This window comes from Rhamphochromis longiceps, linkage group LG7 (assembly GCF_057381845.1).
Source record: "Rhamphochromis longiceps isolate RC_006_pf linkage group LG7, R_longiceps_female_GT1.1, whole genome shotgun sequence".
NCBI lineage: Eukaryota > Metazoa > Chordata > Actinopteri > Cichliformes > Cichlidae > Rhamphochromis > Rhamphochromis longiceps.
In genome coordinates, this window is record NC_140563.1 from 51,522,464 (window position 1) to 51,546,821 (window position 24,358).

At 44.6% G+C, this 24,358-nt stretch overlaps 1 protein-coding gene across 1 annotated transcript; it reads left to right on the forward strand.

Annotated features, from left to right (window-relative positions):
- The first annotated feature begins 310 nt into the window (after nt 1-310).
- On the forward strand, nt 311-24,358 carry notch1a (notch receptor 1a). Its single transcript, XM_085414202.1, has 34 exons — nt 311-568; nt 1,781-1,862; nt 8,237-8,499; nt 8,603-8,941; nt 10,056-10,178; nt 10,261-10,494; nt 10,587-10,742; nt 10,877-11,062; nt 11,173-11,286; nt 11,839-11,952; nt 12,052-12,285; nt 12,386-12,496; nt 13,681-13,873; nt 13,978-14,123; nt 14,239-14,352; nt 14,969-15,088; nt 15,210-15,362; nt 15,454-15,682; nt 15,784-15,985; nt 16,077-16,230; nt 16,335-16,519; nt 17,055-17,187; nt 17,296-17,553; nt 17,645-17,757; nt 17,866-18,437; nt 18,527-18,967; nt 19,099-19,244; nt 19,359-19,572; nt 19,692-19,776; nt 19,868-20,030; nt 20,160-20,458; nt 20,568-20,715; nt 20,816-20,913; nt 21,824-24,358. Exons 1-34 carry the CDS (start codon nt 511-513, stop codon nt 23,084-23,086), a joined length of 7,443 nt encoding a protein of 2,480 aa, XP_085270328.1. The 5' UTR covers nt 311-510; the 3' UTR covers nt 23,087-24,358.

Consider the following 24,358-nt stretch of genomic DNA (forward strand, 5'->3'; position numbering starts at 1 on the left):
TCTTTAAAGGTTAATGTTAGTAACTAAATGGTTATCCTGTATCTTGATTTTCATTGTCTCAATTTATTATGAGTGAAAATTTAAGTATGTTTCTTTGGCAGGCTAGGAAGTAGATGCAAGCTTTAATGAAGCAAAGAAAATGGTTAAAAATCCCTATAAAATGCTGCTGTTTACTATTACCAAGTTTACTTTGAGAGGGACACTGTTTCTTCCCCCCAGAGAGGAAGCGTGATTTCGTCCTGTGTGGGAGGAGGGGAGGTGTGGAGGAATAGTGGGAGGAACTTGTAGAGTTGCCCACCGATTTCATTGAGAACTCGGAAGGCAGCAGGTTAACATCTATGAACTGAGTCCAGCTGAAGACTTTCTCTCACCCATCTCTCGCTGTTGGATTTACCTTCATATTTTTTTTTCTTGGATATTTATTTCAAGACAACACCTGGATTCATCAACTGCGGATCTATGCGAACCCAACGCGGGAGTCAACAACATTTGTGAAGTTGAAGAGAAGGAATGTATCGTTTCTTTGTGAAACTAACATTTCTGATTCCAGCAATCGCCATCGCACAAGGTAAACAATTTTTATTTATTTATTTATTTTTGAGCGTGCATTGCCACAGAGCATGACCGAGACTTATCTGTGATATTCGCAACAATTAAAGTGGGCTTTAGAGAAGTTTGTGAATTATAAAGAGGAAGAGAAAGACACTCGATTAAACTGATTTGAGTGATTTAAATGTCATGCTGTATAATTATGATCGGAGTATTAAAAAGTTGCATAAATAAATCTCGATGAAAGTTTTCCAGCTTCTCTTGGCCGTGGGAAAGTGAAGAAACCAGAAGCTGCAGTGCGCTTGGCTGGCTCCCCCGGTGTGCGCTAAATGAAGATGTCGCGAGCTATTTTGTCCGCTCATTGCAGAGCAGTCACACTAAAATCAGCTGAGCTTATGCGGTAGATGCAGCAATGTTGGAACCACGATCAAAAGCTAACTAACTGAACACAACATTTAATTTGTTTTCTTACTCTAAATTTATATCAAGAATTTTATCAACAAATATTTTTAATGCTTTATAAAAAAAAACGACATTTAGAGTTTTAGACAATAAACGGTCTATTTGTAAGCTGTTATTGGACCACTTTCATGTAAAATATGAGATAATGGAAGTTGGTGCGGAGGGACGCGGATTTTTTTTTTTTTTTGGGGGGGGGGGGGGTTGCAAGCACCTTTTGTCTACAAGTGTGGGAGAGTGTTGTGAGTCCCGGGTTGGCGGGGGGTGGAGGAGGAGGAGGAGGAGGTGCTGTTATTCCCGTCTGCCCGGTAAACAATACCCGAGGAGGGTGTTTTATGGCTCGTGCTGCACCACGATTTCTTTTGTTCAGCATCTGAGCCCCGCAGCTGCTGCGCTCTCCCCGCAAAAGCGTGCGTCCCCCCGCAGCCCCCTCCCCTGAATTAAAAAAAAAAGAAGAAAAAAAGCCACGCACCACGCGCTTCTAGCCTCACCAGTGTCCACGAACAGGCTTCCCAATATCCCCTGCGGACACTTGTGGAACAAATCAATTTAAAAATCACGACGCGTGTGCATTAAAATTTGCTAATAAAGCTGTGTTAAAAAAAACAACAACCCAAAAAACAAAACTTAACTGCTGGATAATTCCCTCATGATTTCACCTGCAGCTTAATCCCGATTAATCCCAGTGTGCTCATTTCCGTCCTGTGTGCACAGAGAAACTGTGCTGGGTAAAACATGTTTTGATCTATATATTTGTTTATGAATTCAACAGGTCTTAAATGCTCTCTACCCACTGAGGCATGCCTTAATGGAGGAAGATGTGAAGCCACCCCAAACGGAAATGGTGAATGCAAGTAAGTAACAGGGAGCCTAAGAGCAACACATGAAGATGCTGCTGCAGGCAGTGAGGAAACACCATAGCTATCTTTTTTGTGTGTTACTTGGAGCTTGTATGGTCGTAGTAGTGCACTGTGGGGCAATCGTGGTACTTCTTTACGGGTGGGGAAGAAAAAGAGGCCACATATTCCCCCTTTTAATTCCAGCCTTTGAGCGGTCTCTCTGCTCAGCAACCAGAGGCCCTTAAGTTTCCTCTGGGCTGCTGTGCTCCTGTACCCCTCCGAGAGCTGCATTGCTCTCTGCACACATTCCCTGAAAAGAAAAGACTTTAAAGGAGTGCAGAAATGAAAAGAGAGAGCAGCCTCAGAGTGGTGGGGAGATGAGAAAGGGGAGGCCGGACACACACACACACACAAAGCCCCCCCCCCCCCCCCTTCATCAGCCCCTTAATGAATGCAAGTCCCCCTTCACCTGGCAAAGTGAGAGGACGCGTCCAGTCCTAAATCTTGTTTTTCTGCTCTTTCATGGGCGACAGCTGGGGCTCGCCCGCCGCCCGTCACCCATTGTCCTGCAGTCAGAATAATGCTGTGTGACTAATCTGAGTGGGGCTTCCCATCATGCCACAGCCACCCCAAACACCACAACACACACCAAACCCCTGCCATACCTCCCCCTCCTCCAAAAGGCTTCTCTCCGTCGTTTTGAATGGCTCTCTCCCCCAACCACCCCCACCTCACCCGCTTGTGATCTCCATTTGAAAGCCAGATGGCTGGGAAATGTAATTGGATTGGATGTCAAGAGAGTGAGATTAATTGGAATAAAGTGCAGAAATTTGAGGGCGAACAAGTGGGAATAGACAGGGAGGCAGCTTGTGGGGCTGTTTGTTTAGAGTGTGGATTGATGTTTTTGGGTGAGACGTTTTAATATGCAAACATATTCCCTTGAGCTGGCCTTCCTGTAAATTTTAATATAATGTAATGAGACACCAACTTTTATCTGGTCTGAGTTGGAAACTGATCCTTTCTGAAAGCATCTTTATGTGTGATTTTTACTTGTGGCGTCACTTTATTTTTTCTCCCCTCTTGAAAGAAACTCAGAGGTGGCCTGGTTTGCCCTGGGGCATGTGATCATGGCAGGCTCTCCTCTGGTCTGCGGGGACAAGGGAGAGCTATTGAAGGACCTACGCGAGTAGCCCAGGGGCACCAATTCACAATATGTGAATCTGCACGCTCTGCACACACACACAGTCACACACAGCGCCCTGCACGTGTGCGCACGCTCTCACACAGAAACTCTCTCCACCCTCCGATCCCACAAAGCTGTTATTGTGTTCTTCATCTCTGCTCAGTCCAATTAAAAACAGACAGGATAAGAGCATCACTTCACCCACCCGCGCTCTCTCTTCCTCCTGGCTTCCCGCTCATTCATCATTCATCCTTGCCAAGCTAAGCAGCTATCAGTCATGGGGACACTGTGAGATTCGGGGGGTCAGGGTAAAGTGTCTGTAGCAGAGAATCTTCCAGCAGTGGTCCATATTTTTGTGCCATGCTGTGTCACATCAAATTCGCTTTTAAATTTTGTGCTGCTGACACATAGGTGGAAAGTCGGCTGAGTTAGAAAGGAGGGGATGCCTGCACTGCGACAAGAAAAAGGAAAGCAGTGGTGGAGTTCAGCTGAGGGCATCTAAATTGTGCGGTCGCCCTCACGTGATGTTTAGGGGAAGGTCAGCAGGTTATAACACATCAAACCCACAGAACCAACTATCGGAGATACCACTGAATCATGTTCTGCTTTTGTGGTTATGCAGCATATGGTGGCACAGTTTTGAGTGGTTAAGACAGATCTGAATCCTCTTTTCGGCACAGTTCTCACGAGTGCGAGAGTCGAATCACATGCCGACAATGATGAACAACATTACACCCTTCCTCCCTCCCCCAATATTACTTCATACCTTTAGGAAATCAGGAAAAGGATTAGATTTGTCTTCTTTATTCATGTTGCATTCACTAGAATCTGCTTTTTCTCAAGCTGATATTCAAATGAAGGATTTTAAGGTGATTTTTAACCCCAACCAACTGTAAATTCAACAAGAGTCAAAACCTCTAAAGATGGTAGCTTTAATTCATTCTACAATCACAGCAGTCAGCTTGGTAGAGTAAGGTTAGATTTAGCTAAAAGAAATATAACAGCTAGCTGTGTGGTTGACTGATTGGCTGAGATAGTAAGGTTCCCATGCTGGTTTTAAAAATGGAACAAGAATATGGTCTTAATGTGTGTGACAGCATACACCTCCAGAGAAAATCGAAACACTCAAAAGGAACAAAGGGGGAACCAGCTTTAAAACCTTTAATGCTGTTTCCTCGATTGAAGACAAATCTCTTTACATTAAAAGACTGAGTAACTTTAGGGGAAGTCGGAGAGTTTATGTAAATTGTGGCGATATTGGACACGGAAATAGCAACGAGTGTCTGCAGTGGGGAAGTACTCGGTTGCGATTCTGTGAATTAAGAGGTTATCTCAAGGTCTGGGGCTTCCTGTTTCCCACGAAGCTGCAGCAGTCTTTTTTAATGTAGGCAACTTTAAAGTTTGAGGGCACAAGCATAGTGTGAGTCAAATTTAGTTTCCATTTGTCAGACTGTAATGAGGGCAAAGTCAGGTTAAAAGGTTGTTGCCCTCGGTCTGGCCTTTACGTGACAGACTCACTGTTATTGCTGCTTTGCTGAAATGGGTGCCGTTTTGGTCAGAGATAAGTGTTAAGAATAAACATCTCAACTGTCGCCCCACATGTCTCGAATACTGCACTGACAGAAATAGACCACACGAGAGAATTTCACTTAATGTGATGTAGCTAGTAAAGGGAGCTGTATGGTGTTGTTTATTGACGATAATGCGTCTCAGTCACAACCTGAAATGATTTTTACACTCTTCCTCTAAGAATGCTGCTCTTCTTTTGTCCTCCTATAGGATTACCAGGAAGGTCTCTATAAAAGCTCAGCTCCCTGAATCAGGGACATACAAGTGCTTAGTGGGTTTAAGGTGCCTGCTGGTGTTGCCTTTTTATTTGGGGTTTAAGCTCTAATGCTGCCACTCCCCTGGTTGGGCCCATTCCCCAGATGCCAGGGGCCACATGATATAGCACTGAAAGAGGCTGGTGGGGAAAAAAAAAGTCCCATCTTCTTACAGTTGATGTGCAATTTTCAGATATAGAACTCCCAGAAGAGAACGCATTGCATATATAATGTAAAGGCATATTTTTTCACACCTACTTTGGAGACTGATCTGGAAACCTTCAAAGCAGGAGATGCTGATGCAGTGCTGTCAGAGCAGAGCGATAAGGGCCTGTGTCACTCTAGTGGGTGTTGAAAGTTCATATCTAGCAGTAGAGGCTATCAAATGAAATAACTCTTCTAGCCAGAAAATGTGTGCATGTCTTGATATTTCTAGTAATTGCATGTGCATGGGGGGGAATGTTATCTGGTTGGAATGTGAGTCACCCTTTATAGCGACCAAACAAGTAATGATGAATGAATATGTTGTGGTAACACACTTGTGCCCACCTGACTTGATGGTAATCTGAAGTAATAGACTCCAGACTACTCCATCGGCTTTCACTGATAATCATCACAAGAGGTGGAATGGCAGGCAGGTGTTTTTCCTGGTTTTGATCGTGAGCTGGGATGTTTTTACAGCGTTGTTAAGTGAGTGCAGCAGAACAAGGTGCATGACACACACACACACACACAGGGAATCAGAGTTATGCCGTCGGCTGTTTACCGTACTTTTATGAATGAAAGTGAGCTCACTGTCAGGCTGTGCTGTTATTCAGACAGGTGCCAAATTCTTCTCATTCTGACCGCCTCTACCAACTTCACTGATTTTAGAGAGTGGAACAGAAACCGCTTTATTATTGTCCAATGATTCTTCTAAGATCCCCTTTTTTGAAGATATATGTTACTTGTAGAGAGTAATTTTTTTGTTTAGGAAGGTGGTTTGATTTCCAAGCGATAATGCGCATTTTACCGAACCAAATGAGCATGATTCAATGTTTAGTAAACACTTTATGCAGTTTAGCCCTTTTTAGGTTCAACAGCCTGAGAGTGCACAATCTTTGTATGACTATTATACACCCTTTTAATATAACAGTGTTTCTCTCTCATGGATTTTATTGCTGTAGTGGGATTTGAGAGGCTTCCAAATCCAGTGCATTTCTCATTTTCTCTAGCTGGGCTACATTGCTCCGCTCTTGGTCTTACTAACAGATGTGGACCCCAGGGGTCACATCTTGGCTAATGATGAGACACATTCAAGGGAACATCAACTAACCAGACAAAGCAAATGAGGAGGAAAGGGCAGAAACAAATATGTAATAAAGACAAAAGGACGAGTGAAAATCAAAAGAGAGAAGAAAAATAGTCGGTGATCTTGGAACGTTGTCAAGTATCATGAAAGGAAAAACCAAGACTGACAACATTATACATGCCTTTGATTACTGTACGCCACCCTCAGTCATTTCACATGACATTTTCCACAGCGGTGGCATTTCCAGCGCACAGTTGGGCACGTTTTGTGTCAGAGCATAAAGTCACCCCCAGAGTGACAGATGGTAGATCAGGCCCAGCAGGGAGAGTGGAGAGAGGGAAGAGAAGGCAAAGGGGCTGTCCCACAGTCACAAAAGTGTTTAGGGTCAGAGGTCGGGGAAGCATCTGCTCTGGCCTGAGGGGACATTGCAGCGCTGGGAGAGACCTGTTGCCGTGGTGTGTGCTGCTGGTCTTTTCAGCGTGTGGGTGGATCTTTATCTCTGACTTCAGGACAAACAAGGTCTATTACAGTCAGTTTGCGTGGGAGTTAACTACACACACACACACACACACACACACACACACACACACACACACACACACACACACACACAGGATGGTACACACACACCATTATTAACACCTCGTTTTTATCATAGTGGGTGAGATTTTTGTACCTCAGCAGTGAATTACCTTTATAATTCACTCAGTGTGTTTTCCCGGTGACTTCAAAGTCACCTCAAATGCTTTTACAATCTTGCGCCAATTACAACTGTCTGGACTCCCTGTAGAGGCCCTGCTAAAAACTCCCTGTTGGTCTCACCTATCTAAGTCAACAATAGAGTTTTGAACAATCCGGTGCAACACAAGGGGAAATCTGCAAAAGGGAAACAGCTACGAGTTTAAAAGAAAAATGTCCCTTTAACAGGAAAAAATGATTCCCCATGGTAAGCTGAATGAGAGCTAAAGTAGAGAAAACTAGAAGGAAATATTTTATGTGAAAAGGGAAATAAACAAAAAAAAAGGGAACAGGTAAGTAAGAGAGGAATTAAGAATAAGTCGTGTGGTTTGGAGGCACAGAAGTTGCAACAGCTGACTTCACATGGGTTCTTTATGTCCCCGGAGGAGAGGTTGGCTTTGTCAGCACCCCTGTCTGAGAAGGGGACAGAAGGGAGGGGGAGGAGGAAGGGGAAAGGAGGAGGGGACACGAGGATGGGGGAGGAGAAGGAGTCCTGACCAACAGCTGCCTTCATTAACATGCACACCTGCTCCCTGTGGAGATACTAGGAGGCCAACAGATGCCCTCCTTTACACATAACCACTCACACACTCAGGTCACAGCTACACACAGTCACACAAGCCTCCCAATTCAAATGTAAACACTTTTCTGGTGACTTTAAATGCTCCCTCACGTGACAGATGGGACTGCAGTGTTATGTACGGGCTGCATATCAAATAATGTCTGTGCATTTCATTAGCACAATGCTAAAACAGTCAATTTCTTGTACTCTTTGGTCAAAATGTATTGATTTTTTCTTTTCTTTTTTTTTACAAACACCCTGTAACCACAGTGGGCAGAACCCATCTTTGTGAAATTTATGAGAGAATTTGTTCAACTAATCAGCCACTTTGAGCTGTGTGACTTAGCAGTAACAGTCCTTGGTCTGGATAGGAGGGAAGCAGGCTTAGGGCCTGAATGCAGAGCTTCATATCAGTCATCCATGAGCGGCACATTCCCCTTGATCTCTACGGTCATTGTGGATGAGTATGGACAGCATGGGGACGAAAGGTAGATGGGAACAGGCTGTTAGACTGCTAGACTATTTTGTGGCGTCTGTTGTCCCGGCAGAATGTATTTTCAAGGTTCTGAGGGAAGCTAATCCAGAGAGACGTATTAGAACAACATGTTATCCCTGTCACACTGCAGTGGGACTTTGTTGGGCGGGAAACTTTTAGTTCCCTTCTACACCTCCCCCTTACACGTCAAACCCCTCATTTTACTCCCCTTTTGTTTAGATAATTGTTCCCATGCTAAAAAAAAAGTCATGCTTTTCTAATCATTGCTGCTCCCTCTCTTCGCTGTCTGTTCCCAGGTGTCCCAGTGACTACATAGGCAGCCGGTGCCAGTATCCAAATCCCTGCAGTCCTTCGCCATGCCGCAACGGTGGCGAATGCCGCGCTGTTTCCCATAGCAACACGTTCGATTTCCGCTGCGTGTGCCGCCTGGGTTTCACTGACCGACTGTGCCTGACCCCCACCAACCACGCCTGTATGAGCTCCCCCTGTCGCAATGGAGGAACATGCCATCTCATTGCCCTCAATGCCTACCGCTGCGACTGTCCACCTGGATGGTCTGGTATGTATGGAAATGTTCAAAACTTGTTTTGTGACTACAAATCTTTTGCCCCTCTTTTAAGCCCTTTTTATGATTATTTCACTTTTACTATGTTACTTTCCAGGTAAAACCTGCCAGGCTGCCAACCCGTGTGCTTCCAATCCATGTGCAAATGGTGGCCTGTGCTCAGCCTTAGAATCCACCTACATCTGCAAATGCCCACGCGCTTTTACTGGTCAAACCTGCAAGCAGGATGTAAACGAGTGTGCCCAGACTCCCTCTCCCTGTCTCAATGGCGGCGTATGCGTGAATGAGGTGGGCTCGTATCACTGCCGTTGTCCTCAAGAGTACACAGGCCAGCACTGCGAGAACCCCTATCTGCCATGCAGCCCGTCACCATGCCAGAATGGAGGCACTTGCGTCCAGAAGGGGGACACCGCTTACGACTGTAGCTGTCTTCCAGGTATGGCACAAACATGAATTTACAGAGTAATGGTAGCTGCCACGTGGAGTTGTGGATGGTTAGTGTGGTAACAAAACACACAATTGTTTTTCCTGTTACATCAGTTGACCTACAAACCAGCCTGTTGTTGTAGTAAAATCTGATTGGGTGGAGTGGAGTAATCTGGAATCACCGCTCTTCCCCTCTCTCTCTGCCAGCCTGCACAGGCAGGATGCAGTTGCACAGACGTTTCCTTCTGATAATCGGTAGCGAGCCCCTACAATGGCAGAGAAACCCACATGCACACAAACCTATAGATTTACACACCCTATTCACGAGATCACAGACTCGCAAAAATAGCTTGTTTTTCACATCAACACTGCCAGCCTGTCTGCCACATTTATTGCTCAATGTTGTGGTAACTGCTGTTAAGAGTCAGGACACCAGATGTGTAGAAAGTGCACACACAATACATACGTGTAGATGTGGGGAAATAAAGAGGAGAAAAAACAATTAGGGATTTTGCATCAAACCTATACAGTACTTATGTTTAAATTATTCATACCATGCTTTCTAATTTTTATTAGAAAGTACTGTATAATTTTTCATAGAAGGTCACAGTTAGTTCCAAAGGTCACAATCTTACTTTGGAGTAGTAGCAGTGTACATTGCGGACTCTTAGGGAAAGTATTACCTCCTTATCCCTAGCACACCACATCAGTTAAAATAAAAGGGTGGTTGGATCAAGCTTTAACTTGCCTGTGTTTTTGTCTCATTATGTGGTCAGCACAGAGCCCGTTGTTTGGACATGCGGATGAATAACTGATGTTGTGTGTCGAAGTTTTAAGTCACGCTGCGTGCCAGTTGCGGGTGTCTTTGCTGGAATGCGTTTAGATAGCGCACCAGTACAGGCACCTGTGGAGCTGTGGGTTGATTGTTAAGCGGAGCTATTGTGCCTATAAAACACCCACACAAGCCTTTGATGTTAACAGAGGGGACAGGCTGTGCTCTGCCACGAGCTTGTATATCTATTTTTATGCAGGAAGGAAAGGTCTGATTATTACCCGCAATCAAGTGTCGCAAGAGCTTTTCTACATTTTGACTCGTTTGTTCTCACCCCACGCCAATCCAACAGGCTTCACAGGCCACAACTGTGAGATCAACATCGATGACTGTCCAGGCCACAGCTGCCAGAACGGTGGTGTTTGTGTGGACGGGGTGAACACCTACAACTGCCGATGCCCACCTCATTACACAGGTACCTTTCACTTAAAGGCTTTAAAAAAATCATCCAATAACATTTTAAGATAATAAATACCAACTTTTTTTTTCTCTTTTAGGTCAATACTGCACAGAAAATGTGGACGAGTGCGAGCTGATGCCCAATGCATGTCAGAATGGTGGGACATGCCATGACACGCATGGTGGCTATCACTGCGTCTGTGTAAATGGGTGGACCGGCGATGACTGCAGCGAGAACATTGATGACTGCGCCAGTGCAGCTTGTCACCACGGTGCCACCTGCCACGACCGCGTGGCCTCATTCTTCTGCGAGTGCCCTCATGGACGCACAGGTATGGCTCTTGTTACCCCTCTGTGAATGCTATGCAGACATATCATGATCTTAATGTTTAGAGAGTAAAATGTAATACATCCATGGCTACAGGTCTGTTGTGCCACCTTGATGATGCCTGCATCAGCAACCCATGCCAGAAGGGCTCCAACTGCGACACCAACCCAGTCAATGGCAAGGCAATATGCACCTGTCCCCCAGGTTACACTGGATCGGCCTGCAACCTGGATATCGATGAGTGCTCTCTGGGTATGTTATTAAGCTACCAGTTTGTCTCCTTTAGTTTGGATTACAACCCTCTGATGATTCTGATTCTTTGCAGTTAACACGCAGAACTGATTTATTACATTTATTTATTACAACTTGCATATTTAATGTTTTAGGTGCCAACCCCTGTGAGCATGGCGGTCGCTGCCTCAACACAAAGGGCTCCTTCCAGTGCAAGTGCCTCCAAGGGTATGAAGGGCCTCGTTGTGAGATGGATGTCAACGAATGCATGTCTAATCCTTGCCACAATGATGCCACCTGCCTGGACCAGATCGGAGGGTTCCACTGCATCTGCATGCCAGGTAAAGCATCGGTTTGTAATACAAGAAGACTACTTTTCTTTTGACATGTTTTTTTCCTTTACTTTGTGGTAAGAAAAGAAACGTGACCTGACCTATAACTCCCATTTCAGGATATGAGGGTGTGTTCTGCCACATCAACACAGATGAGTGTGCCAGCCAACCTTGTCTCAACAATGGCAAGTGCATTGACAAGATCAACTCCTTCCACTGCGAGTGCCCCAAAGGTGAGAAATAATCTGATTACTACAGTAAAAACAGCCACAAAAATAGCTTCCATGGTATCATTTTAACCCTCCCTTTTTTTGGCAAGACAATGGGAGCTAAGAAAAGAGGGTGGATCATTAACTATCTGTCAATGAGTGCCGTGCATGCAGTCCCCCGATTGAACGTAAATGATTTACTTCTTCTAATAGTGTCAGTGAAGCATTTACGAGTGTGCTGGACAGAACAGACAGGGCTGCAGAAACATTAGCATATTTGGCGGGCTGGAGAGTTTGTGTAAGAGCTTAGCGCCAGAATTGGGGGGGTAGGGTTTGGTTTTTAGCTGGTAAGCTGTGGACTATTGTGATGTGGTTTGAAAGAAAGATTTCACTGCACAGTAAGAGCCCGAAAAAGGAGGGGTGAAGGGAGTGTTGTGGAATGATTTGTTAGGACTTTCAGCACCACGTGGCCTTTTTTAGATGCAAATTTCAGCAATTTTCTGCATTTCTGCAAATATATTTCCTCTCAATATTGAAAGAAGTTTAATTCTCTGTTTTAAAAAAATGCATCTGCAGGCTTTTCAGGGAGTCTCTGTCAGGTGGACGTTGACGAGTGTGCCAGCACACCCTGCAAGAATGGAGCTAAATGCACCGATGGACCCAACAAGTACACCTGTGAATGTGCTGAAGGTACACCAGACTAATCCTTTCTTCTAATTTATTGCGTAATCTTGTTTGTCTTTCTTAGAAAAAAGTTGCGGGTGTTAAAGCTGTTCTCCTACATTACAGGATACACAGGGCAGCACTGTGAGATTGACATCAATGAGTGCTACTCCAATCCCTGCCACTATGGCACCTGCAGGGATGGCCTGGCTTCCTTCACCTGTCAGTGCCGCCCAGGCTACACTGGCCGCTTGTGTGAAACTAACATCAACGAGTGTCTAAGCCAGCCCTGTAAGAACGGCGGCATTTGCCAGGACAGGGAGAATACATACATCTGTTCCTGCCCACAAGGCACTGCGGGTGAGACTTTAATATTATACAACTTTGAAATTCTTCCAGTGAAATATGCCTGCACTTTCTTCACCTTTTTTCTGCCCCTTATGTATATTCTGATCTACAGGTTTCAATTGTGAAGTGAACCTGGATGACTGCAAGAGCAAGCCCTGTGACTACGGGAAGTGCATCGACAAAATAAATGGCTATGAATGTGCATGCGAGCCCGGTTACACAGGTGAGCGCTGGGTGGAGTTTACAGGTGCAGGGGGGTGGTCACCTGAGCTTTGGGAGGGGCAGGTAGAACAGGTGGCTGACGGACCCATTCCTGTGGAACAATGGTGTCATGTTGCCTATGTGGGACGGAGGAGAAGAGAAAGGGAACACAGCCTGATACATGCACACAGCACACACAAAGCACTGACTTTGTTTCCCGTCTGAAAAGATTGTGACGTTGAGCTTGCAAAGACTCTGTAAACTGATACTTTGAAAGGAAAAGAGAGGCTGTCCTTTAATCACATATCTGATGATTATTAGTGTGTCTGCACAACAAGCCAGTTAACACTTGATTTACTAAGCAAGCCAACCTGTAATGCACTAAAATACAGAACTTTGGTGACAGGCACTCTTTAAGAAATAGACCAGGCAGGTCACATGGATCCGGTTCTGACTGGTAGTGGTTATGTGATTGTGCTAAAACCAGGGATGGATGTGTGGTTAGGGGGAATGTGTGTGTGTGTGTGTGTGTGTGTGTGTGGATGTGAAGGCTGCCTCCCCCCCCCCCCCCCCCCCAAAAAAAAAAAAAAAAACTTTTTGTGCTGAGTGTAGAGGGCACGGCAGGACTGAGACACAGAGGGACAGAGGGCTATTGTAACTGAAGATCAGGCAGTTGGGCCCTCCTCTCCTGACTGATGAAGAGCATAGGAGGAGGGAGCCGGGTACAAGATCAGAAAGGGGGGTGGGGTTAATTGTTACTCAGCCATGTGTGAAATAAGTCTGGCCTTCTGTCCCTGTAAACAGCCCTGGGTGAGGTTAGGTCTCCTGGATGGGGGTGGTGTGTGTGTGTGTGTGTGTGTGTGTGCTCCCCCCTCTCTGTGATTCAGCTGAAGGGCTCCTTCTGCCTATTCAACAGGGCCCTATTCAATCAATGTAGGAGAGGTAAAAGAGCCTCCAGGGGCCACCAGGCTTGGTACACATTGTATTTGTTGAATATTGAGGGAGTTTGTCTTTTTGTTTTTCATATGCAAAAAAAACCCTGCACAGATTATCTCAGTGAGCAAACTGTAAGGCCTTAAATTATATCACATGGGAGTATCCAGCTGTTTGGCTTCGATAATGGCCAGCTTAGTTATTGATCACTTCAGTTCATCCAAAAGAAACGTTTGTGACACTGTTCTTAAAACCAGATTTACTGTCTTACAGGAGCAATGTGTAACATCAACATTGACGACTGTGCCATCAATCCCTGTCACAATGGAGGCACATGTGTGGATGGCATCAATAGCTTCACCTGCCTGTGCCCAGAGGGATACAATGATGCCACCTGTTTGTCCGAGGTTGACGAGTGTAGCAGCAACCCCTGCATACATGGCAGATGCCAGGACCTTCTTAATGGGTGAGTAGGGATCCAGGTTGTATGAGGAAAAAAAAGTACACACACACACACACACATATATATTTATATATATATCAATTACTGAACAAGCCTTTCTACTAAAGATACAAATGTACCTGTGACTCTGGCTGGAGCGGCCAAAATTGCGACATCAATAACAATGAATGTGAGTCCAACCCATGCATGAACGGAGGAACCTGCAAGGATATGACCAGCGGATACCACTGCACGTGCCGAGTTGGCTTCACAGGTCAGTGTTTGGCCCTACCTGCACTTTTCTTTTTTATTCGCGCACAGGTTGAATGAGGAGAGCCTTGTTGGCCAACATCTAACCAAAGTGTGTTCTCTAATTCCAACTGCTGTAGGTCCTAATTGCCAAACTAACATCAATGAGTGCGCCTCCAACCCCTGCCTCAACCAGGGCACTTGCATCGATGATGTGGCTGGATACAAGTGCAATTGTTTGCTTCCTTACACCGGTACGACATGTAACTGCTTATCTCCCACTGTGAGAATTACAACTGCTAACTGGATTGTTCATTTAACTAGCACCTGCTTTTAGCTGTTTGCACAGGTCTGATAGCATGAACACAATCTTCCAAGTTTCCACTGAAAAAGGATTAGATTGTTATATTCCGTGTTGTTTTTGAAAACATCACCCAGCGGCTACTGACAGGGATGTCTGGTTTTTGACGTCTCTGTGTGGAAAGATCTGCTCGTCTGTTTTGCTGGGATAATAGCGTGTGTGTGTGTGTGTGCTTTTTGGAATAACAGGCCGTTGTGGCTAATGTAACGCAGAGACCCGGACACTGCTCCGAGCACTAGTCCCACTTCCGCCATGTCCTGTTTCCTGTCTATGAACAAACAATAGCAGGAAACAGGAAGGCCTTTCCTGTTTGGCTAAGATGTCATGGAAATGAATAAGGAAGTGGAATGGAAACTGGAATTTAAAAAAAATTGTGTTGCTTTTAAAATTGTGTTTTGCAGTCACTGAAACTGTGGTGCTTATTTTATTACATGCAGTTAGGTACTCAAAGGAGCTCCTATGTAATGCCAGAGTGATTCAATCAATGTTGGTTTTTTTGGTCATACCAGGGGAAAATTGTGAGACTCTACTGGCCCCCTGCAGTTCCAGGCCATGTAAAAATGGTGGAATATGTAAGGAGTCGGAAGATTATCAAAGCTTCTCCTGCATCTGCCCTGAAGGATGGCAAGGTATACATTTTTCCAGCTAGTGTTTTTCTTTTTTTTTGATTGTTTGGCTGAATGTGTGTGTAGTCAGTTAGTATATAATTACCCAACAGTACAATACATTTTTTTTTGTTTTCCCCTTCAGGTCAAACATGTGAGATCGATATCAACGAATGTGTGAAGAGCCCATGCCGCAATGGCGCCCTTTGCCTCAACACCATGGGAGGTTACCAGTGCAAGTGCCAGCCGGGTTACTCTGGCCAGAAGTGTCAGACAGACATCGATGACTGCAAACCAAGTAAGAAGCAAATCTAAAGCCTTTTAAGTTCCCACTTTGTGTTTGACTTAAAACAAAAGTGGCAATCATACTTCCTTTTCTTGCATTTCAGATCCCTGCAGTAATGGTGGCCTGTGCCGCGATGGCATCAACAGTTTCACATGCACCTGTCCGCCCGGGTTTCGTGGTGGCAGATGCGAGCAGGACATAAATGAGTGCGAGAGCAACCCGTGCAGGAACGGGGCCAACTGCACCGATTGTGTGAACAGCTACACCTGCACCTGCCCACCTGGCTTCAGCGGTATCAACTGTGAGATCAACACAAACGACTGCACTGACAGGTAGCTCCCCTCACTACAATCTGTTATTATTAAACTGTTCTGATGAACTGACCCAGAGGAAAGTAAGGGATTTAACATTTCCTATTTTCTTGTTTCAATAGTTCTTGCTTTAATGGTGGCACCTGTGTGGATGGAATCAACACTTTCACCTGCCTGTGCTTACCCGGATTCACAGGGAGCTATTGTCAATATGATATCAATGAGTGTGACTCCAAGCCATGCCTCAATGGAGGCACTTGTCTTGACAGTTATGGGACCTACAAATGCACCTGTCCTCATGGCTACACAGGGATCAATTGTCAGGTAGGGAGAAATACTCTTATCTTTGTCTTATCACATGCCTAGGCTTCTTTACTACATCTAAGTACCTTCTCTCTTTTTTATCCTAAATTAGAATCTTGTGCGCTGGTGTGACTCTGCTCCCTGCAAAAATGGAGGTTCGTGTTGGCAGCAAGGTGCCTCCTACACCTGCCAGTGTCAGACTGGATGGACTGGCCTCTACTGTGACATCCCAAGTGTTTCCTGTGAGGTGGCAGCTAAACAGCAAGGTACGCTCATTTCGATTATAAGGTGAAGCTTTTGATAGTAAATTTGCTATAGTCTGGTGGGCAGTTTGTACATTCTGAAACTCCTCGTTTGTCTTTGATTGTAGGTGTTGACGTGGCTCACTTGTGCCGGAATTCAGGCCAGTGTCTGGATGCTGGAAACACGCATTATTGCCGCTGCCAAGCTGGCTACACTGGCAGTTACTGCCAGGAACAGGTGGACGAGTGCTCACCCAACCCTTGCCAAAATGGAGCCACCTGCACTGATTATCTAGGAGGCTACAGTTGTGAGGTAAAAGGATATATGAGTAATTTAAAGATGAATTGATTTATTTAAGTTATCTTAAATAAAGTCCTGGACAGGACTCTTTGTCAGCTAAGCCAGCTTGATAAACCATTGTCACCAGGACACTGATTTATATTTGGTGCTATGACTCTTTTCTGGGAACTTCCTATATATGTGGTACTCGTAAGGCACCTCCCAACCCCTTCATGAACATGCATGGAAAGCAGGGAGCAGTGAGAGCAGTAGCAGAGAATACAACCGTTATAACAGTGATTAAGTCAGTTAGAGCATTAAATGAGGAGCTGGGATAGAGGTGGGTTGCAAAGTGATTTGCAGATGCATATGGGAATCAGCTGAGCCACCAAGTGATTGGTTGGCATTAAGACAAACTGTTCTGAAGGGATTGCAGCTGATATGGATTTAATAGTCACTCTGAAATATGATATAATAGATACATCAAGAGGCTGTTTATTTCTGGTAACCCTCTAAACTTGTTTCTCATTTAAATAACAAAATATGCTTGAATATCTTTTATTGTCAGTGTGTCCCTGGCTACCATGGTGTGAACTGCTCAAAAGAGATCAATGAATGTCAGTCTCAGCCCTGCCAAAATGGAGGGACCTGCATCGACCTAATCAACACATACAAGTGCTCGTGTCCCAGAGGAACACAAGGTATCTTATAGTTTAGCATATGTGCATACACACATTCCAAAAAATATACTTGATAAATGAATACCTAGGTATCCATGGTGTGTAACCCAACTTATCTGTTTCCCGTAGGTGTCCACTGCGAGATTAACTTAGATGACTGCAACCCCTTCAGAGACCCACTCACTAATGAGCCCAAGTGCTTTAACAATGGCAAGTGTGTGGACCGCATTGGAGGCTACCAGTGTGTGTGCCCACCGGGTTATGTAGGTGAGCGCTGTGAAGGGGACGTCAATGAGTGTTTGTCAGATCCTTGTGACCCCAGAGGCTCCTACAACTGCATCCAACTCACCAACAGCTACCGGTGTGAATGCCGCACTGGGTATACAGGTACTGAATGTGGATCAGCAGCAAAAGTACAGCAAAAGTCTAAATGTTTTCTAAGAGTAGCTGACACATGCTTTTTGCTTCTGTGCCACAGGCCAGCGTTGTGACAAGGTATTTGATGGCTGCAAAGGGCGACCTTGCAGAAATGGGGGGACATGTGCTGTTGCCAGTAACACACCTCATGGTTTTGTCTGCAAATGTCCACCTGTGAGTAAAACATTATAGCGTCTACTTAAATGTTAGCACTTAAAAAGTCCTTTTAAACCAAAGCATAGCACACTAATCATAAAGTCTGTGTCATTTCTGCCCCTGTAGGGTTTCACTGGCTCCACCTGCGAGTATGACTCTCGTGCCTGTGGGAGTCTGAATTGCAGGAATGGTGGCACGTGTGTGTCAGGCCACCTAAGTCCACGCTGCCTGTGTCCTTCAACCTTCACCGGGCCTGAGTGCCAAACTCCGACTGACAGCCTCTGCATCTCGAACCCCTGTTACAATGGTGGCACTTGTCAGATAACTCCAGACCCTCCGTTTTTCCAGTGTAGCTGCCCCAGCAACTTCAATGGTCTGCTCTGCCATATACTTGACTACTCGTTCGTTGGCGGGTTTGGCCGGGACATCACCCCACCTCCGGAGGTGGAGATGAGCTGCGAGATTCCACAGTGTGACGAGTTTGCAGGAAACCACATCTGCAACTCAGTGTGCAACAACCACGCCTGCGGCTGGGATGGAGGAGACTGTTCGCTTAATTTTGATGATCCGTGGCAAAACTGCTCCTCTGCTTTACAGTGTTGGCGATACTTCAATGATGGGAAGTGTGATGGGCAGTGTAATAGCCCTGGGTGTCTCTATGATGGTTTTGATTGCCAAGGACAAGAAGGACAATGCAAGTAAGTGTCACAGAAATGTCTTGGGTGTTTTTTTTAAAGATTTGTGGGGCGGTATCAGAATATTAACCCAGTCTTATTTTGTTTTTCAGCCCTCTATATGATCAGTATTGTAAAGACCACTATGCTGATGGTCACTGTGACCAGGGCTGCAACAACGCAGAATGTGAATGGGATGGACTGGACTGTGCCAACAACATGCCAGAGAAACTGGCTGATGGACATTTAGTTCTTGTGGTCCACATCCCACCAGATGAGCTTAAGAACCGCTCTTCAGCCTTCCTCAGAGAGCTCAGCAGTGTCCTTCACACTAATGTGGTGTTCCGCCGTGACGCCAAAGGAGAACCCATGATCTTCCCTTACTATGGCAATGAGCAAGACCTTGTTAAGCATAATGTGCTGAAGCGCTCTGCAGATGGGTGGCCTGACTGGGCTTCGATGCCAGCCAGTGTTTTGGATCAAGTTAAAGAGGGTGTGTCATCCATCGTCAGCTCCCGGAAACGCAGAGAGTTGGATCCTTTGCAAATCAAAGGGTAGGGCACAACATAGAGAGTTTTAGCTATGTTTAACATTTAATCACTAAATAATTACACTGATTTGTATTAACATCACAAAAAGGCTAAAAAAGGTTAATGCTAATGTGACTATCTATCTCTGCTCATAGGTCTGTGGTGTACCTGGAGATTGACAACCGTCAGTGTTACCAGCAGTCTACTGAATGCTTCCAGAGTGCCACAGATGTAGCTGCATTCCTTGGAGCACTGGCCACCAGTGGGAATCTCAATGTTCCCTACATTGAAGCTGTCACAAGTACGTGTCTCAGTTTCAGCCATAAGATTTTCCATACATATACACATATATGCATACACAAACACAATGCATTTCAGTCATGTAAAATAATTTTATTTTAAACAATCATTCCAGGTGTGAGACCCACTCCCTCTGATTCAGAGCTCTACCCCATGTATATAATCTTCCTCGGTTTGGCTGCTCTGGGTTTCATCTGTCTGGGTGTTCTGGTGTCCCGTAAGCGGCGACGAGAGCACGGCCAGCTCTGGTTTCCTGAAGGATTCAAAGCATCGGAGCCAAGCAAAAAGAAACGCAGCGAGCCACTGGGAGAGGATTCTGTTGGCTTAAAGTAAGTGCACTCTGAAAGTGGAATGTGAAGGTTATTGGCACTGGCAGTGGGTCACTATATTTCCTTGACTTGTATTTGCTTTGCTGTAGGTGCTCTAATCTGCAACCTCTTTTCAATAGGCCAATGAAACACTCGGACATGAACCTCATGGATGACAATCAAAATGAATGGGAGGACGAGGATCCGGAGTGCAAACGCTTCAGGGTAAGAAGAGTTTTCCTTTGCACCAAAGCTGTCCATTCTAAATTTTATCATCTCTGATACTAACACTGACACTAACTGGTGTGTCTTTCAGTTTGAGGAACAGGCCATGTTGGATTTGGGTGATCATACAGATCATAGGAAATGGACACAGCAACATCTGGATGCAGCGGACCTGCGGATTGAATCCATTGCTCCTACACCTCCTCAGGGAGACATAGAGAATGGATGCATGGATGTCAATGTCAGAGGACCAGGTGTGTAACTGGAAAACTCACAATTTCTCTGTCAGGGTGTCACAAACGAATAAAACATAAATTATCTTTTGAATTACAACTGACTGAAGATGCCTATATACTCACTGATCCACTCCCCCTTCTTTTCAGATGGTTTTACTCCCTTGATGATCGCCTCCTGCAGCGGTGGAGGACTGGAGAATGGCAACAGTGAAGAGGAAGAGGATCCATCGGCAGAAATAATCTCTGACTTTATTTACCAGGGCGCCAACCTCCATAACCAGACTGACCGTACAGGCGAGACTGCCCTCCACCTGGCTGCCCGCTATGCCCGCTCAGATGCTGCCAAACGCCTCTTGGAATCCAGCGCAGATGCCAACGTTCAGGACAACATGGGTCGCACACCGCTTCATGCAGCCGTGGCAGCAGATGCACAGGGAGTGTTCCAGGTAAATGCCCTGGAAATCCCCTCAGGATTTTATTTTCAGGACAATGTTTGTCCCAGTTTGACCCAACAGTTTAAATTAATTTAACAGAAAACATCTTGTGTCCTTGCAGATTTTAATCCGAAACCGTGCTACTGATCTTGACGCCCGCATGCACGATGGAACAACACCATTGATTCTGGCGGCCCGTTTAGCAGTTGAGGGCATGGTTGAAGAACTTATCAACTGTCACGCCGATGCTAATGCCACTGATGAATCTGGTAGCTAAAGTTTTATCAAACTACAATCTCTACAGTTTTCACAAATGGCTTATTGTGCTAGGGGTCATGATAATAAACCCCGAATTTGCACTCTCTGCAGGTAAATCTGCTCTGCACTGGGCTGCAGCTGTAAACAATGTGGAGGCTGCTGTGGTACTGCTGAAAAATGGTGCCAACAAAGATATGCAAGATAATAAGGTATGTGAAATGATATGCATTTAATGGAGGTTTTCCACAAGCCTTTGTCCTTACATTTACAGTGATTATCTAGTGTATGAAGTGTTGTTTAATGAGAAGTGGGTATTTCCACCCAGGAGAGCATACCTCCCTGCTAGAACATGTACTTGTATATCCTTGATAAGAACAACAGGTATAATAAGTCATACACATAAAAAACATGAGATGCGGTGAAAAGCAGCTTAGAGATGCAGCAAAGGTAGGCAATCTTAAGCAGCTTAAACACTGTATAAAAGTCCTGTTTGAGATTTGTTAGTTAGATCAACAACAAAACAAAAAAAACTGTTATCAGCTGCTGTCTAGACGTCTACAGTCAATTGTTGTTGCAACCTACGTAAGTGGCCAACATCATTGGTGGTGGTGTGCCCAAAAAAAAAAAAAAAAGAAATGCCTGTTTTGTTATAAATTTAATGTTATATTCGTTGTAATTTCTGCTGTCCTCTTGGCCAGATCTCTCATGAAAAACAATTTTTAAATGTCAATGGTTTTACCCAATTAAATGCAGGATATATAAAAGTCACATTGCTAAAAATCTGAGCATCTGTGATACATTAATATATCATTATTATTCCTTATACTTATTCAGTAATTGTTATTCTCACACTGATAAATTAAAAAACAGAGGAAAAAAAGCAGCCGTAAATGCATAGTTGGAATCAACTGAACCGGCCAATCACAAAAGTTATGGGCTGCATCACTGCGATGTGTAGTTACATTTCTAGTGAGGTACAAATCAGATTATGCCGTGGGGCTTCAGAGAGGTTTGTAGTTACAGTGGTGTAGAATTCCTGCTGAAGCAGAAATCCCCATTTACACTGACTTTGTGGCCTGCCTTAACTAATGATAATCTCAATATTTGGTTTCTTTATAGGAAGAAACGCCGCTCTTCTTGGCAGCCCGTGAAGGGAGCTATGAGACAGCGAAAGTTCTTCTGGAGCATTTTGCCAATCGCGAGATCACCGATCATCTTGACCAGCTGCCCAGAGATATTGCCCAGGAACGCATGCACCATGACATTGTGCGTCTTCTGGATGAATACAATGTGGTCCGGAGTCCTGGGCTTCATAGTGCACCCTTAAGCACCTCCACCCTCTCCCCACCTCTCTGTTCCCCCAATGACTATCTCAGCAACCTCAAGCCAAACGTTTCGGGCAAGAAGATTCGTAAGCCTAGCTCGGGTGGAAAAGGAGGAAAGGACAACGGCAAAGATAATAGGCTGAAGAAGAAAAAGTCAGTGGATGGGAAGAGTAACTTGCTAGACACATCAGGTGTCCTCTCACCAGTTGATTCCCTCGAGTCACCCCATGGCTACCTTTCCGATGTTGCCTCGCCTCCCATGGCTTCCCCCTTTCAGCAATCGCCCCCAATGTCTTTAAATCACCTGCAGGGGAATGGAGATTCCCATCCTGGCCAGATGAACATGGGTAAGGATCTGAGTTGCATGGCTTTTGATCCTAACCCACCCCGTCTCTCCCATTTGCCTGTGTCCAGCCCCAACAGTCAGGGCGCAGCATCTATAGGTGGTAGCAGAGGGGGGCAGTGTGATTGGGTCTCCAGGATGCACTCAAGCATAGGCCAGCAAGGAAGCTTCACCCAACCACCACAGATAACCCATAACATGATGGGTCCTCTGCATGGTGTCAGTACTGCCACTCTGTCTCAGATAATGGGCTACCAGAATCTGCAAACCAGCCATCTGGGCTCGTCCGCTCACATGATGCAACAGGCTCACTCGCGGCAGCTCCAGCACCAGAACTCTAACAACACCACAGCCACTCAGTCCCTCAACCAGAGTTTCCCAACTGTTGAGCTGAATGGATCTGACATGCAGCAAAACAACTGCTCAGGCCGCACCATGCCCATCCACACGGTGATGCCACAGGAGACCCAGATTCTTGGCACCCAGTTTCTCACCCCTCCATCTCAGCACAGCTATTCAGGCCCAATGGACAACACACCTAGCCACCAGCTACAGGTGCCTGACCACCCATTTTTAACCCCCTCCCCTGGGTCCCCTGACCAATGGTCCAGCTCTTCCCCACATTCCAACATGTCTGATTGGTCAGAGGGCATCTCCAGCCCTCCCACAAGTATCCACTCGCAGATGAATCTAATCCCAGACCAGTTTAAGTAAAAACTTGTAAAATGGACTGAACTCTTGTGTGGACTACATAAAAAATATCCAATGTTCACCATGAAAGACACAGAAAAAACTTGTTTCAAGACTGAACATGTTCTTTTTTCTATTTTCAGTTTTTATACTAATGACAAGAACAATTTTAGTAATTTTGTATTTATTTATGTGCTTTTTTGACTGAAAGATAAAGATGTTTTTATATTTATGCTTTTAAATTTTTATTGTTTTGGGGGTTTTTTTTGTTCTGTTTTTTATGTATGGGAAGACTAGAACCCATAAAAGGGAGTGTATATCAGAAAACAGCTCCTGAGTGTGTACACTGGCTATTTATTTCTGTCTTCTGTTGGTATATTTACTCGATTTATTTTAATATTTGACGTATCGGTCTTGACAGATTTTATCCTTGGGTTGCTTTATGTTTGTACTTTTTAAAAAAAATTATAGATTATTTTAAAGTTTCAGTATTAATTATATTCTAACCTCGTTTGTCCTTTTAATTTCCACAATTTTTGTTACTAAACTACATTTCACTAAGTCTTATCAGAGTCTGCTTTGATCAGATTTGTACATAAAGCATCACCTTTCATGATGTTGCTTGCTACACTATTGTCTGTAAAAAATAATGGTGGAGACAGTAACTGAGCAAAGGTATCAAAGATATAATACTTTAAAAATGTTGGACCTTAAAGCACAGAACAACTATGTCCTGTCGGCTGAGAGCTGCTTTTGAGAATGAGTTTAAATCATCTCAGTAAATCTGAGCCTATTCTATTGAATAGCAGTCTTGGCTGGCAATGAGTAATAGATTTGTGGTTATTCATGATGCAAGGACTGTTTCTTTATTGCATACTTATATCACAAATCAGTGATTACATGTTTAACCTGTTTTGTGTTAAATGGCAAATCTGTAGTAGAACACTGAAATGTTACATTTGCCACAATTTCAAATAATGCCAGTGCTTTTTGAAACGCAGTGTATGTGTGTGTGAATTTTCTTGTAAAAAATGTGGGGCAGAAATTGTGAAGGAAGCTGGGACCTTTGTATGTTTAATGGAATCACCTGCACTTTTAAAGGAGTGTGGTTTAAGGTGTTTAAATGTCACGTTTTATAAACTAATCCAGAGGTAAAGGTGTTTTTTTTTAAGAAAAAATAATGAATTCAAAATCAAACTTCATGCAAAGTTGTAGTTTGCTAAGAAATATTTGCTGAATAAAAATGTTTTGTAAAAATGGTCTTGATTCAATAAAAGCTATTGTTAAACTTTAAAA